Raw genomic sequence first — 13,958 nt, 5'->3', positions numbered from 1 at the left:
ACTTTTCTTACAAAGATAATACTTGCAGGATAAAACTCTTGTTGTCTGTTGACGTGCAATAAATATCGAAAGTTATGTACGAACACCTGTCTGTTCTACTCATTTCAACTGACTTGTGAAAACTGCTCAAAAAAAATAATACAAATTCTTTGACATATAGCAACTTTTTTTTTTTTTTTACAGTAACGCAAATAGTTACTTTCCCTGGTTAACGAGTTACTTTTATTATAGAGTAATTCAGTTACTAACTCAGTTACTTTTTTGAACAGGTAGTGAGTAACTATAACTAATTACTTTTTTAAAGTAACATTCCCAACAGTTCATAAAGCTAGACTCCCATGTGTTCATACTGAATTGTGAGTTGTGTGGTAGCCTTTTCTTCCCCAAAGGGGAATTATTTTATATAAATTATATATTAGTTTATTTTACTATTGTGATTTAAATGACACTTAAAGGTGGCCTAGTATCTGCACTAGTTTAACATTTGTATATTTTCACCTGTCTACTGATTAGATAGTTAAACATTTTTTAAACGAAATTTTTTTTTTTTACCAACAATAACATATAACATACACATATACATATATATATATATATATATATATACATATATATATATATATATATATATATATATATATATATATATATATATATATATATATATATATATACATATATACTTTAACATGTTATAAGGGGATTTTACTAAATTTTACTAAAATATTTATTATCTCAACTTATTGGGAACCTATTCACCATTTGTCGTCTGTAATACTATCGTGTAACCACTAGATGGCTGTTTTGTTCTATATATTAACATTTACATTTGTTCATTAAGCAGACGCTTTTATCCAAAGCGATTTACAAATGAGGACAGTGTACATTTATATGTTGGACATATATCATCATATAAACGTGGCTGTGCGTTCCCTAGTGGCTGGGAACGTTTGGTTTCCACATATTTAATTTAATTTGTATATTTATACATAAATACATTTTTATCAAAGTTGTATGAATTGTAAGTTTTTGCCTTAGTCAAATCTGGACACAAAGAAATAATTTTGTTGCTAATACTTGCTACCTATAATAGCTTGATCAGTCACATGAAAGTACTTAGAATTATCAAAATTTCTAAATTATACAATTGAGTGTTACACCGTAAACAGAGACATGGTCTGAAAAACTGACAGATTCAGATTTATGTAGCTTTATTGGTTAAGTAAAAGGGTTTTACAAAGTATAGCACTCTGATACTTTAGTGCTGAGCGATGTCACATAACATAATTTTGATTGTAATGTTTAACAGCTCAATGGTGTATGCAGATTATATGAAAATTCAATGTAAAGTCAAACCAATCCAATAATATTAACACCAGCTCGCAATTCATTATAAACACATGGAAATCTATCTTTATGGTACACAACTTTTAAAGTATCATGTTTTAATTCATTTGTTACATTTGTATTTTTTATGTAGCCTTTGTGTACGTTAAAAGTACCATTCTGGCAGTGAGATAGATCCGGAACTAAATGAAGATTAATGTTTTGGCATATGATATGTTTATTTAACCAATCAGATAAGAGTAAATGGAGAGTCAGCAGAGCCTCGTGTGATTGGCTACAAGAAGGTGGTGGACCCGCCCTCTCCTTCACGCTTGCAAATCTCAGTCAGTGAGAGAATCGTGCCAAAATTGTGAAGCGCAGAGAAAAGAAAGAGTGAGCTGTACATATCGGTTTATTTCGGGAACTTTTTGCCCCGCATGCACAGCATGTCATTTAGACATTTGCAACAGTAAGTTTTTTCACACACACAGACTGGTTCTATGCAGTTGAGCTGTTTTGCAGTTCTTTAAAGTGTTGTTATCGCTTGCAAATCACTGTTCACGTGCTTGCAGTACTTTTGACCGTATTTTAGCGAAAACAACGTGCCAAAAGTGTAAGCGCAGAAAAATGGAAGTCAGAAGCATGCAGATCATATTTTGCTTTAGCATGAAGCTGCAGCTTCACAATACTTGAATTACACTTATGAGTGACAGTAAAATGCTGCAAGTAATTTTTTCTTACACTTGAAACGCGATTTACACCTTCACAAAGCTTATCTTGTGCATGCAAATTTAATTTACGCTTACAGTTTTATGTGCACTTCATCAACTCCTACCCTGCGTATGCAAATCTTTATGACGTCATTTTAACTCCATAGAGAGCTCTCGGACTAAATCTAAAATATCTTAAACTGTGTTCCAAAGATAAACTGAGGTCTTACAGGTTTGGAACAACATGAGGGTAAGTTATTAATGACATAATTTTGATTTTTGGGTGAACTATCCCTTTAAGAGACTTTAATTAATGCTGTCATGTAACAAATCTGTTTTAATATAAAATTAAATTATTTGCTAATTGCTACACTAAAATAAAATTGAAGCCTGTACAAATATAAAAAAATCATGAATATAAATAATTGGGAATCATGTAAAATTTTTTAATAAAAACAGAGCACATTTAATTTATCTTATTATAATATTCAAGTTGTTTTGTTCGCTTGGCTGTTTCATTATAATAGTACAGAAATTTGTAAAGTTTTTCGTCAGGTGTCTTTTTTAATTATGTGATGTCATTACGTTGCTGTCTTGCAGCCAGACAATTGCTAAATTGCTGATCGTAGTTTAGAATATTTATACATAATCCCTTTTGAACCAACCCATGAATGCGCAGTTATCTCAGATAACTCAATCCAGCCATACTAATCATTAACAACAGGTGCGTTCGAAGAACCAAATTAGCCAGATCCTGATTATCGCGATGGTATCATATTGAATGTGACAATTTCATTGCGTATCTAATAATTGACGTAAGAAGAACGGGCCCCAGATTGTAAACCAGTATTGTTTAACAAAACGATAACACACAAAACCAAATTCTACAAAACTTCAGTGAAAAAGTCAAATTATCATGCAAAGCAATAAAATAGCTTTTCTTCCCTGCAATCGGTACAGGGTCATTCCTTGCATTCAGTGCCATTTGAGTCCCCTTATATAATGTGGTATATTTTCTGTAAAAATGGGATAATACTTGTTTCTAAATTCTCATCTTACAAAGTTACTGCCCCTCTACCATGGAACACAATAAATGTGTACCCAAAATTAAATAAATAAAAAATTATTACTCATATTTTAGTGCAAGTAGGCTAAACTGCCATGTCCCCAAGCGTGCATAACCACAAATGCAATAAAAATCACACAAATTCCAAAATTCTATATTGTTGAATATTTTTATTTATATCATTCCTCAACAAAACATATTATTTTGTTATTTATACATTTCTAATGCTTAAAGTCTGTAAAACATGTTGTGTCCTTGAATTGAATGTCCCCCATTACTCTGATGGAAAGTCCCTCTAAACACATCCTGAATGTTTATCTTATAAAAGGACTCTTACTTTTTGGTGGCAAACTATCTACAAGAAGCAGAGTAATTAACACTCCTTAATTCAACCCTTTTTAGTGTTTTAGAATGATTCACTAATGTGATAAACATTAATCGCTCTGCCTAAAATGCTGCCTATTGATGGTTTGGATCATGCTTCCAGTCTTATCAACCGTTAAACAAAAATGGCTTTTCTCTGCAGACATACAGAAAGAGGAAGCTGGATGGTGACAGAATTGCTAAGGTTGAAGATCTTAAAAACAGTCATTCTAATGGCCTGTCTTCCTCTCTCAACGGAGCTAACTCTAAACAGAAGCTGCAGTGATGCTACGATATGGCCAATGGAAAGCTCTTCTCAATTCACTTATGCTGAATACTAGCACAATAGCAGCCATAATCATCTAATAATCAAAATGCAATTTTATAAATTAGAATATAACTTTTTATCTGTTTTGCATATATTCTTCTGAAGTCAATGTAAATGCTGAATAACAATTATGGGAAATTTTTTTTGTCAAACTCTGATTCAAAATAAACACCTCTGTGAGTACAGTATCTACTTTATTACACATTTTTGGTAGTTCATCTCTAATGACAAGAAAATGTTCTGTAATATGCCCTAAATCACTGATCAATTATTTGAACACCTTAAGGCTTGTGCACACATTTAACGCTTGTGACTAAATAAAGGAGTCGTAAAGAAAAGAAAAAAAAAGTCAGTTTTTTTGGGGGGGGTTGGGGTTGGTTCAATGCGCCATGATTGAAATAAGGTCAGTTGTTGTTTTAACATTGATACGTTTAATGCTAAATGGTAAAAAAACATGATCAACCTTCAACATTTAAATATGGTTGAAATAATGACAGTTGTTGTTTTAACATTGAAACAATTTTGAAACAACTGTGAAAAATGTTTAATGCTAAATGGTTGAAAAAGGTTAACAGAAACACTTGTAAATCAATGTATTTATTTATTTTTTACAAGATTTCTATGTTGAATCAACTTAATGTCTTCAAAAGCATACAAAATACATTTCTGCCTTTTTAATTATTAATATTAAATTATTTAAGATTATATTATTAGAATAAATTATTTTTATTATTAATATTACTATTATTTTATTATTACTGTGAAGTCTATCTGAGTGAAACGGCATTTGAAAAGAGAGGGCGGGACTTGATTTTGGCCTTTGAGAATTGATTGGATCAGATGAAGTTGGTGCGTTGCCAACAAAATGGAGGTAGATCTGAATGCCAGTTTGCAGTTAGTTGTGGGGAGACTTCTCTCCACTGGATTCACTGCTGATAACCTAGTGTGAAGAAATTTTCAAGAACGAGGATGATCAATGGCACAAAACATACCTAACAGCACGCAATTGCGAGAGAGAGACTGCCTGAATGACTGAGCGCATCCTCCATCAGGTTAAGTCATATTCATAAAAAAATAGTTAGCGATGTCATAAGAGTAATGTTGTGGTAATATTCTAATATCCTACTTCAGTTTTTCCTCCTGTTGTTTATCCCATCGAACCAATGGCTAAACAGCAGATCTGCATTTGCCTATGTTGACGAAGCCCGGCAAGCATGCTGAAGTATACTGAAGCTGATAAGGAGCTGTTCTGATCACCTATAAGGGACAGAATGCTCAATATATAGTCTCAGAGCTCTGACGAGGCAGCGCAGAGATAACTCTCTGTCCTTTTCAGTGGGAGGAAACGTGGAGAGCAAAATGACCTGTGCTCTGAACAGAGTGGAAAGCACTTTAAGTACATAACCATGCATTGGTTTCAGGATGACCTTTGTGTCATTAGGCCCAAATTACAGGTCCCCTACTCGCTTTACTGATGCCAGTACTAAAAGCAGGGCAGTCTTCAGCGATAGCGACCGCATGTTTGCAGACTGAAGCAACTCAAAGGTGGGGCCCATCAGGGACCTCAGCACAATGGGCAGATCCCATAAAGTGGGTAGGGGGATAAGGTGGGTTGAGCCTCCTTGGCACCCATTAAGAAGCGGATAACCATGCTGTTTCTGCCCACTGACTGGCCCGCAATAGGGGCATGAGATGCCGCTATAGCCACCACATAGACTTTGAGCATAGATAGGGCACGTCTGTTATCCAGCAGCTCTTGCAGAAATGACAGCACCTCTGTCAAATCGGAAGTATGAGGATCTTTGCTGCAGTTTAGACACCAAGCGGATAGAGGCATCTCGTAGATGGGGCCCTAGCCTCTGGGAGGCTCAAAGGGTCCCGTCAAGCAGCCAGAGGTGCAAGGCCCATATGTCAGGCCTAGTATGCCATATTTTCCCATTTGCTTGAAAGAGGAGATCCTGTCTCAGTGGAATGGGCCAAGGGGCCACTATTAACAGCTGAGTTAGATTTGATAGCCACGGCTGGTTCATCCAAAGGGGGGCCACCAGGAGAACCTTGTGATTTTGTTCCCTTACCCGCCTGATTACCTGTAGAATCAGGGCGATTGGGGGAAAAGCATAGAAAAGGAGTTTGGGCCAATCATGGGCCAACGCATCCTTGGTCTTTGAGAAATAAATTGGGCAATGCAAGTTGTCTTCTGAGGCAAAGAGGTCTACCATAGCTTCGTCGAAGATCTCCCAGATCCTCTGACCTATCTGTAGATGGAGTGTCCACTGCCCTGAGGGGACATTGCTCCTTGATAACATGTCCGCTCCTTGGTTCAGTTTCCCCGTTATGTGCACTGCTTTCAGGAAGCTCAGGTTGAGTTGAGACCATTCCAGGAGGCTCTCTACCAGCGTGAAGAGACGCTTTGAGGAGAGGCCTCCCTGGTGATTTATGTAGGATACCAACGGACATGTTGTCTGATCGGATCAGCAGATGGTGTCCTTTTAGGACTGGCAAGAAGAACTGACAAGCCCGACATACTGCTAGCATTTCCAGCCAGTTGATCTGGAAGTCCTTTTCCCGCTTTCGACCAGTGGCCGAAAGTTGGTATGCCCTCGCACAGTGCATCTGTCGTGACATCTGTTCTTCTGCGGTCTGGCCGTAGCAGGATATGGCCATGTCCTCTTCCTGTCTCACAGATCAGGATGACACCTGAGGCGCGAGGTCCAATGCAATGTTGGGGTTCCTGGCATTTAGGAAGAGGGTAGCATTTGGCCGAGCGAGAGCTTTGCATCATATGACCCCTTTAAAGATTATTAGAGTACATGAATTAAATTATTATAATAATAATTAAAGCTGCAAGCAGCGATGAATGGGCCCTCGCACCCGGGCTCACCGCCAGCGAGCTGCTTTAGTAAAAAAAGGCGAACAGTGAGAAATATGAATTTAAAATTGTAAATTTTAAGTGGAATATATCAAAGTCATTTATATGTTCCAATCTTCCTGTTGCCAGCAGGTGGCGCTATCATTATAATGGAATATTGGCCTTCAGGTGTGTTCAGGCCAGGAGTCTTATCGAACATGTGAAGTTCGGGGAATATCGAACATTTTATGCCTGAGTTACAACAACTTCTCTTCCTATGGCGAGACATCAAATTTTGTCACGGCGCCATGGACACGCCCTTTAACAAAATCTCAAGATCTCCACAATTTAACATTGCAAAGATCTTTAGATTAGACTGACCAAAATAAAATGTTGATGTCATTAAATTTCTTGGAGTAGTTCTTTACAGCATAAAACATGACACTTTCTGTGACCAGCAGGTGTCGCTATGACTATGACTGAATATGGGCATGTCATTCTATTCTGGTCTGGAGTCTTATCAACCATGTGAAGTTTGGGGCAGATTGGACATTTTATGTCTGAGTTACAGCAACTTCCTTTTTCATGGCAAAACATCGAAATTTGTCAGGCCGCCATGGACACGCCCTTTAACGAAACCTCAAGATCTTCGCAATTTAACATTGCAAAGGCCTTTAGATTACTACGGAGCCCCTCTTGTCCCACTTTGTCAAAAAAAAAAATATATAACTAACTCGTGGCCTCAAGATACTAACTCGTGGCCTCAAGATACTAACTCGTGGCCTCAAGATAAGTTAACTCGTGGCCTCAAGATAAGTTAACTCGTGGCCTCAAGATAAGTTAACCCGTGGCCTCAAGATAAGTTAACTCGTGGCCTCAAGATAAGTTAACTCGTGGCCTCAAGATAAGTTAACTCGTGGCCTCAAGATAAGTTAACTCGTGGCCACAAGATAAGTTAACTCGTGGCCTCAAGATAAGTTAACTCGTGGCCTCAAGATAAGTTAACTCGTGGCCTCAAGATAAGTTAACTCGTGGCCTCAAGATAGTGAAGTGTCTGACACATGGACCCTTTGTTATTAAACTGGACCCTGTACTGTAGTGCAATGTAATACTTCACATTCTGTGCAATATTATCTGTTTTAATATTCAGTGTAATATAATTTGCTGCAGTTCTGTTTCTATTTATTTACTAGTACTGTTCATCACAATCAATTCAATTCTGTTAATACAGTAATGTAAATCTTGTAGGCTGCATATCCATAGTCCTTTATAATTCTTCTTCATATTTTATAGCATATTTTTATACTTTTTACATGTATATAGGCTACTTGTTTATTTACCAACTTCTATTATTATTTATATTCCTTTAAATGTCTTGATGTGCACATCAACTGTGACACAAGAATTGTCCCCCGGGTTATCAATATCAATAAAGATCAATAAAGTAATTCTGATTCTGATTTTAAGTTAGCCTATAGTAGTGTGCAGACTGGTTCATTAATTATTGAAGTGTTTCACATTTTGGAAAATAATGTCTGTGTAGCCTATGATAAAACGTCAGAAGAGGGCGTTCTATGCTTAGGTCACGGTACCTCCGTCTGGCTGTATGTATTTATGTGTATTTCCTGGTATTTCCCAGTTGACGGCAAGGAGTTGCGGGATGAGAATGCGTTAGATGATCATATGAATAATTAGCATAACAAGTTAAGCAGGTTAATTCAAAGTTAATGGCTATCAAGTCCGATAAAATTTGTAACGTTAGTAACAGAGACTAAGATAGCAGTTACTTGATAACCATTAACGTTGAATTAGCCTGCTTAACTTGTTATGCTAATCGTTAATGCTTCCAGCTCAAACACCTATAGTCTTGCAGTAATTTGCCATCTAACTAAATGTTAACCATTCTAATTAAAACACTCTTACCTCTGTAAAGCCGTCACAATTATTCATATGATCATCTAATGCATTCTCATCCTGCAACTCCTTGCCGTCAACTGGGAAATACCGGGAAATACACATAAATACATACAGCCAGACGGAGGTACCGTGACCTAAGCCTAGAACGCCCTCTTCTGACGTTATATCATAGGCTACACAGACATGCTTTTCCAAAATGTGAAACACTTCAATAATTAATGAACCATCCTGCACACTACTATAGGCTAACTTAAAATCAGAATCAGAATTACTTTATTGATCTTTATTGATATTGATAACCCGGGGGACAATTCTTGTCACAGTTGATGTGCACATCAAGACATTTAAAGGAATATAAATAATAATAGAAGTTGGTAAATAAACAAGTAGCCTATATACATGTAAAAAGTATAAATATATGCTATAAAATATGAAGAAGAATTATAAAGGACTATGGATATGCAGCCTACAAGATTTACATTACTGTATTAACAGAATTGAATTGATTGTGATGAACAGCACTAGTAAATAAATAGAAGCAGAACTGCAGCAAACTATATTACACTGAATATTAAAACAGATAAAATACGGGCGTATTCAAGCCGCGCGCTTCAGTTTGAATCTGAATAGCGCGTTCAGCGCGGGGGCGTGGTCACATTAGATATAATGAAGGGAGACATGAAAAACAGACATCGCGTTGTTTTCATATGGATTACTTTATCACAGAATACCTGTTTTCGGCGGCACTTGTTTAGTTTAAAAGTAGACATGTCAAGCTTTCTATAGATATCTCTCTCATGTCTCTTTGTTGAGTATTCACGGAGTTACAGTTCATTTTAATGACGTGTTTGTAAATGAAGATCAGCGCAGACAAAGGCTGCAGACAGCACACCTTGTTTGTTATCTTTATTTTATAAGTGCACATAGTTTTGTTGTTATTATGTCTGTATCCAAAAAAAGTAGACCCTTTACAGATTCGATTGATGTATTGCTCTTATCTGTACGATTAAAACTGAAAGTGTAATTTAAGTTCTTTTCGGGGTTATCAGGAGAAAATGACTCAAAACGCGTATCCGTGTTAATCGACTCCAGAGGGTTAACTTATCTTGAGGCCACGAGTTAACTTATCTTGAGGCCACGAGTTAACTTATCTTGAGGCCACGAGTTAACTTATCTTGAGGCCACGAGTTAACTTATCTTGTGGCCACGACTTAACTTATCTTTTAGGCCACGAGTTAACTTATCTTGAGGCCATGAGTTAGTTTTTTTTTTTTTTTTTTTGACAAAGTGGGACCGGAGGGGCTCCGTAGATTACACTGACCAAGTTTGGTGTTGATCTAAATAAATCTCTAGGAGGAGTTCGTTAAAGTACAACCCCTGAAAATTGCAAAAACAACACCAATTTTGCAGAGAAAATTCTAAATAACCGACTTCCTGTTGGGATTCGGATTTCGTACCAAGCAACTTTTTTGTAGGTATTGGTGTGTTACATGTGTGTACTGATTTTTGTACATGTACGTGAAACATAGCTCGAGGCGCACTCCGTTGAAAGTGTATAGGTGGCGCTATCGAGTCATTTTGACACACCCGATGGAATATTTGCCTTCAGATCTGTTCAGGCCAGGACTCTTATCACACATGTGAAGTTTGTGGAAGATCGGACATTTTATGCCTGAGTTATAACATCTTTTATTCCCATGGCGACACTTTGAACTTTGTCACGGCGCCATGGACACGCCCCTTAACGAAAACTCAAGATCTTCACAACTGAACATCGCACAGGCCTTTAAATAAGACTGACCATAATAAAGACATTGATGTCAAAAAAATTCTAGGAGTAGTCTGTTGAAGCGTAAAATATGTAACTTCCTGTTGCCTATAGGTGGCGCTTAACTATAACTGAATATGGGCATGTAAATATGTTCAGGACAGGAGTCTTATTAAACATGTGAAGTTTTGGGCAGATTGGACATTGTATGTCTGAGTTATAGCAACTTCATTTTTCATGGCGAATCATCGAAACTCACCAGGCCGCTCGCCACAGACACGCCCTTCAACGAAAACTCAAAATCTTCGCAATTTAACATCGCAAAGGCCTTTAGATTAGGCATACCAAATTTGGTGTTGATCTGAATGAATCTCTAGGAGGAGTTCGTTAAAATAAGCGGAATAATAAATATAGCTGCAAGCAGCGATGGCGGGCTCAAGCCATCAGTGCGAATGCCACCCCGGTGGCATCAGGTAAACTGTGCCCAGCGGGCACATGCATTCACAATATCCCTCTGGCAGTTAGGTTTTAAAGGATACGGCAGTTAAAGGGTTAATCTGAATCATCTAGACTTTAAAATCACATTCACAGAACAATTTTAGTAACACTTTACAATAAGATTTCATTTATAAACATCAACTATGTTAACATGAACAATATTTATATAGCATTCATTCATGTCAGTTAATATTCCAAACTTAAGCATTAAAACATTGTTTTATTGTGATTTTATTTTCCAAGCACATTTTACCAATTCCAAACCATATCAATCTTAATAACTACCATTATTTTTTATTTAATCATTTATGGGTGATATACAATAGTCCAGGAAAGCTGGAAGAGAAAAACTCCTTATATTCATGTGTGCAGAATTATTAGGCATGTTTTCTTTTACAGATGAAATGCGCTAAAAAAGAGTTTTAACTCAAACTGTAAAGTCGAAAATTATGAAATCCCCATGAGAAATATCAAACACAAATGCAATACAGAAATGGATAAGTTAAGACTTGACCATTGTACAAAAAATGCTGACTGGGTCATGAGGTCAGAAAAGAAGAAGAAAAAAAAACAGGTCGAGAAGAACTGACAAAAAGAATTGCAAAAGAATTAGGAATTAATGTGAAGATTAATTTTTAGTCAATTCTGCAAGACAGACTTTTCAGGAAAGGAGATGGAATAAAAATGAGTTCCTAAATCTTAATCCCAGATTCTGGAAGTTATATTCCTCAAACCATCGGACAAGAGGAGGTGGTGCTGGTCCTTCACGAGTCACTCTAATCTGTTCATAAAGCCTATATATAAAGTCTTAATATATAGTATTTCACAATAGTTCATGGTATTCTAATTAAATCATTTTTTGGAATCTCAAGTCTCTCCTGACATTTGTGCTTTTTTCAGTTTCTTATAAGTATCTAAATGGTTAAAGTCTAATCTCACTGTAATCAGCACAAACTGGGCTATAATAATATGTGAGCAGCATGTATGTACATAATTGTGTTTTTGAGAAAAAAAATGTTATGCGTGGTTAGTGAAAAACTAAAAATGTTAAATCACTTGAATAAGGCAATAAAACACATACAGAGCATTGGTTCCCGGGATTTTTGAGAACTGGAGCTTGTAGCCTAGAATTTTTCTTTCTAAATTATGTGAAAATCATCTTGTTTACTCACTTACAGAAAACAATATATTGATTTACATTTTCTAAGACACTTTTTGTTGGTAAAAGTCATATGCGAGTAGGCGTCAACTATCATGAATATCATTGTGATTTACACCTGAGAAGACAAAGGCCTGTATAATGAGCTGCATAATGAGCCTTTCAGTCATCTGTGCCACTGAGAGGAAGGAGTTACAAGAAAGAATGTGAGGACAAAATAAATCTATATAATTTTATTTTTGTAGTTTATTTAGAATATATTTAATTATCCCACAACACAATTTAATATCCACTTGGGGGAGCAGTTAAACAGTTTATTAGGAACAATCAAAGCTGACTTTCAAACTAATTTTTTTAACCATTAGTCAAGTCACACAATCCTTCAGAAATCCTTTTAACAATCTTATTTTCTATCAAAAAAAAAACATTTATTGTTATTATTATTATTATTATTACCATTATTATTATTATTATTATTATTAATGTTGAAAAGAGCTGAGAATATTTTTCAGGTTTTTTAGGGGGGATAAATTAAAAGAACAACATGTTTTGTTACAGTTACATTTATTTGTTACATTTATATTATTTACATCAAGCTTTTGAATGGTAATTGTATATTGTTATTGAAACTTCATAATATTTCACTTGATTATACATTTAGTCAGGAATTATAGTTTGGAAAACGTCTAACTAGTCAAATGTTTACACGTTATGTGAAAACTAACTTTAGCATTTGTTGGACCTCTTCCTCAATAGCCTGCCGACGAGCCTCCGGGACTCGGTAGGGCAGTTGCCTAACGACGACTCCTGCTGGACGGCGCACACAGGGGAGAGGCCAAGCCTCGCCAGGATCTCTCGCTAAACTTCGGCATAATCGTCGGCGGTCGTCAAGGGGAGCGAGAAGTAAGCCCTCTGTGCTTCACCAGTGAGGAGGGGTGCCAGCACACGTGCCCATTCCTCCTCGGGCCATCCCTCACGGTGGGCGGTGTTATCGAAGACCTGAAGGAAGGCCTCCACATCGTCATCGGCTGTCATCTTGGGTAACAGGCGGGTGGCTTCTGCCCGAGGCTCAGGTAGCGGAACGCGCTGGGCTGTGGCGGCCCGGACGGCGGCGAGTTCATCCTCCGTCCTGCCCAGGCGAGTGGCGAGGTGTTCCGCTATTTGCTGCTGGCGGATGCTCACTTCAGCGAGGCGTTGTAAGACGTCCTCCATCGCGGGGACGTGCGCGCGCCGCCTTCCGTGGTGCTGGTGACACAAACAGGGAAAGAGGGAAAAAAATTAGGAGTTGGGGCGGTGATCTTGTCGGTAATTCTTCACTGTACTATCCGCATTCTCCACCACTGTCACGGGGTGAAGAATCACTCGACAACAGGTGCGTGAAATCAAATGCCCCGGAGGGTGGATTTATTGAACAGTGTAGGGTGCCTGGTGAAATGTGCTGCTCCGCTTTCTGGTGGCTGGTGCTTCCTGTGTGCTCTCTATGCTAGTGCCGGTGCCAGTTAAGGTGAAATTGGGTGTCCTGACGTGCTCCAAAATGGGTGGGCTGTCGGTCACTTGCTGCTTTCTGCGAAGAAATGAGACAGGAATTAGACCAGCGTTGCATTCGGTTCGAGACCGTCGTTTGAGTGCAGCGTGTGCCGCTTAAGAGCGTGTAGGCTGACGGGGAGCAGCTGTGACCGATCAGCCGGTGGCGAGGACGTGCAGGTGCTTTCTGTTGGTTGCTAGGGCGACGCTGATTCCTCTGGGGGCGCTCGTCACATAATTTGTTCTGTAAATTAATTTAATTAACTGGTTTAGGATTACAAATTAACTTGTACTAGCTTTTTTTTTGTCCCTAAAACTGACAGAAAATTATGAGGCCTAAGATATTTCTTAAGCTGTAATGATGAAAAAAAACAACAACAACAACAACACAAAATTACAGATTTTTTTTCTGATGGTGATTAAAGAGATGTTAACTCTGAGATGTTTCTCT

The 13,958-nt window shown here is 37.5% G+C and overlaps 1 protein-coding gene across 2 annotated transcripts in view; it reads left to right on the top strand.

Annotated features, from left to right (window-relative positions):
• Positions 1–3,981, top strand: part of LOC132115944 (elongation of very long chain fatty acids protein 2-like) — a 110,840-nt gene extending 106,859 nt beyond the window's left edge. For both annotated transcript variants that reach the window (XM_059524384.1, XM_059524385.1), the window contains one exon: positions 3,629–3,981. In XM_059524384.1, the coding sequence (XP_059380367.1) occupies positions 3,629–3,751 (123 nt within the window). In that variant the 3' untranslated portion in view covers positions 3,752–3,981. The remainder of the gene's footprint in view (positions 1–3,628) is intronic.
• The last annotated feature ends 9,977 nt before the right edge of the window (positions 3,982–13,958 follow it).

The sequence above is a fragment of the Carassius carassius genome, chromosome 35 (genome assembly GCF_963082965.1).
Source record: "Carassius carassius chromosome 35, fCarCar2.1, whole genome shotgun sequence".
In the NCBI taxonomy this organism is placed as follows: domain Eukaryota; kingdom Metazoa; phylum Chordata; class Actinopteri; order Cypriniformes; family Cyprinidae; genus Carassius; species Carassius carassius.
Note: the sequence above shows the minus strand (reverse complement) of the source record. Positions and strands in the feature narration are given on the sequence as shown.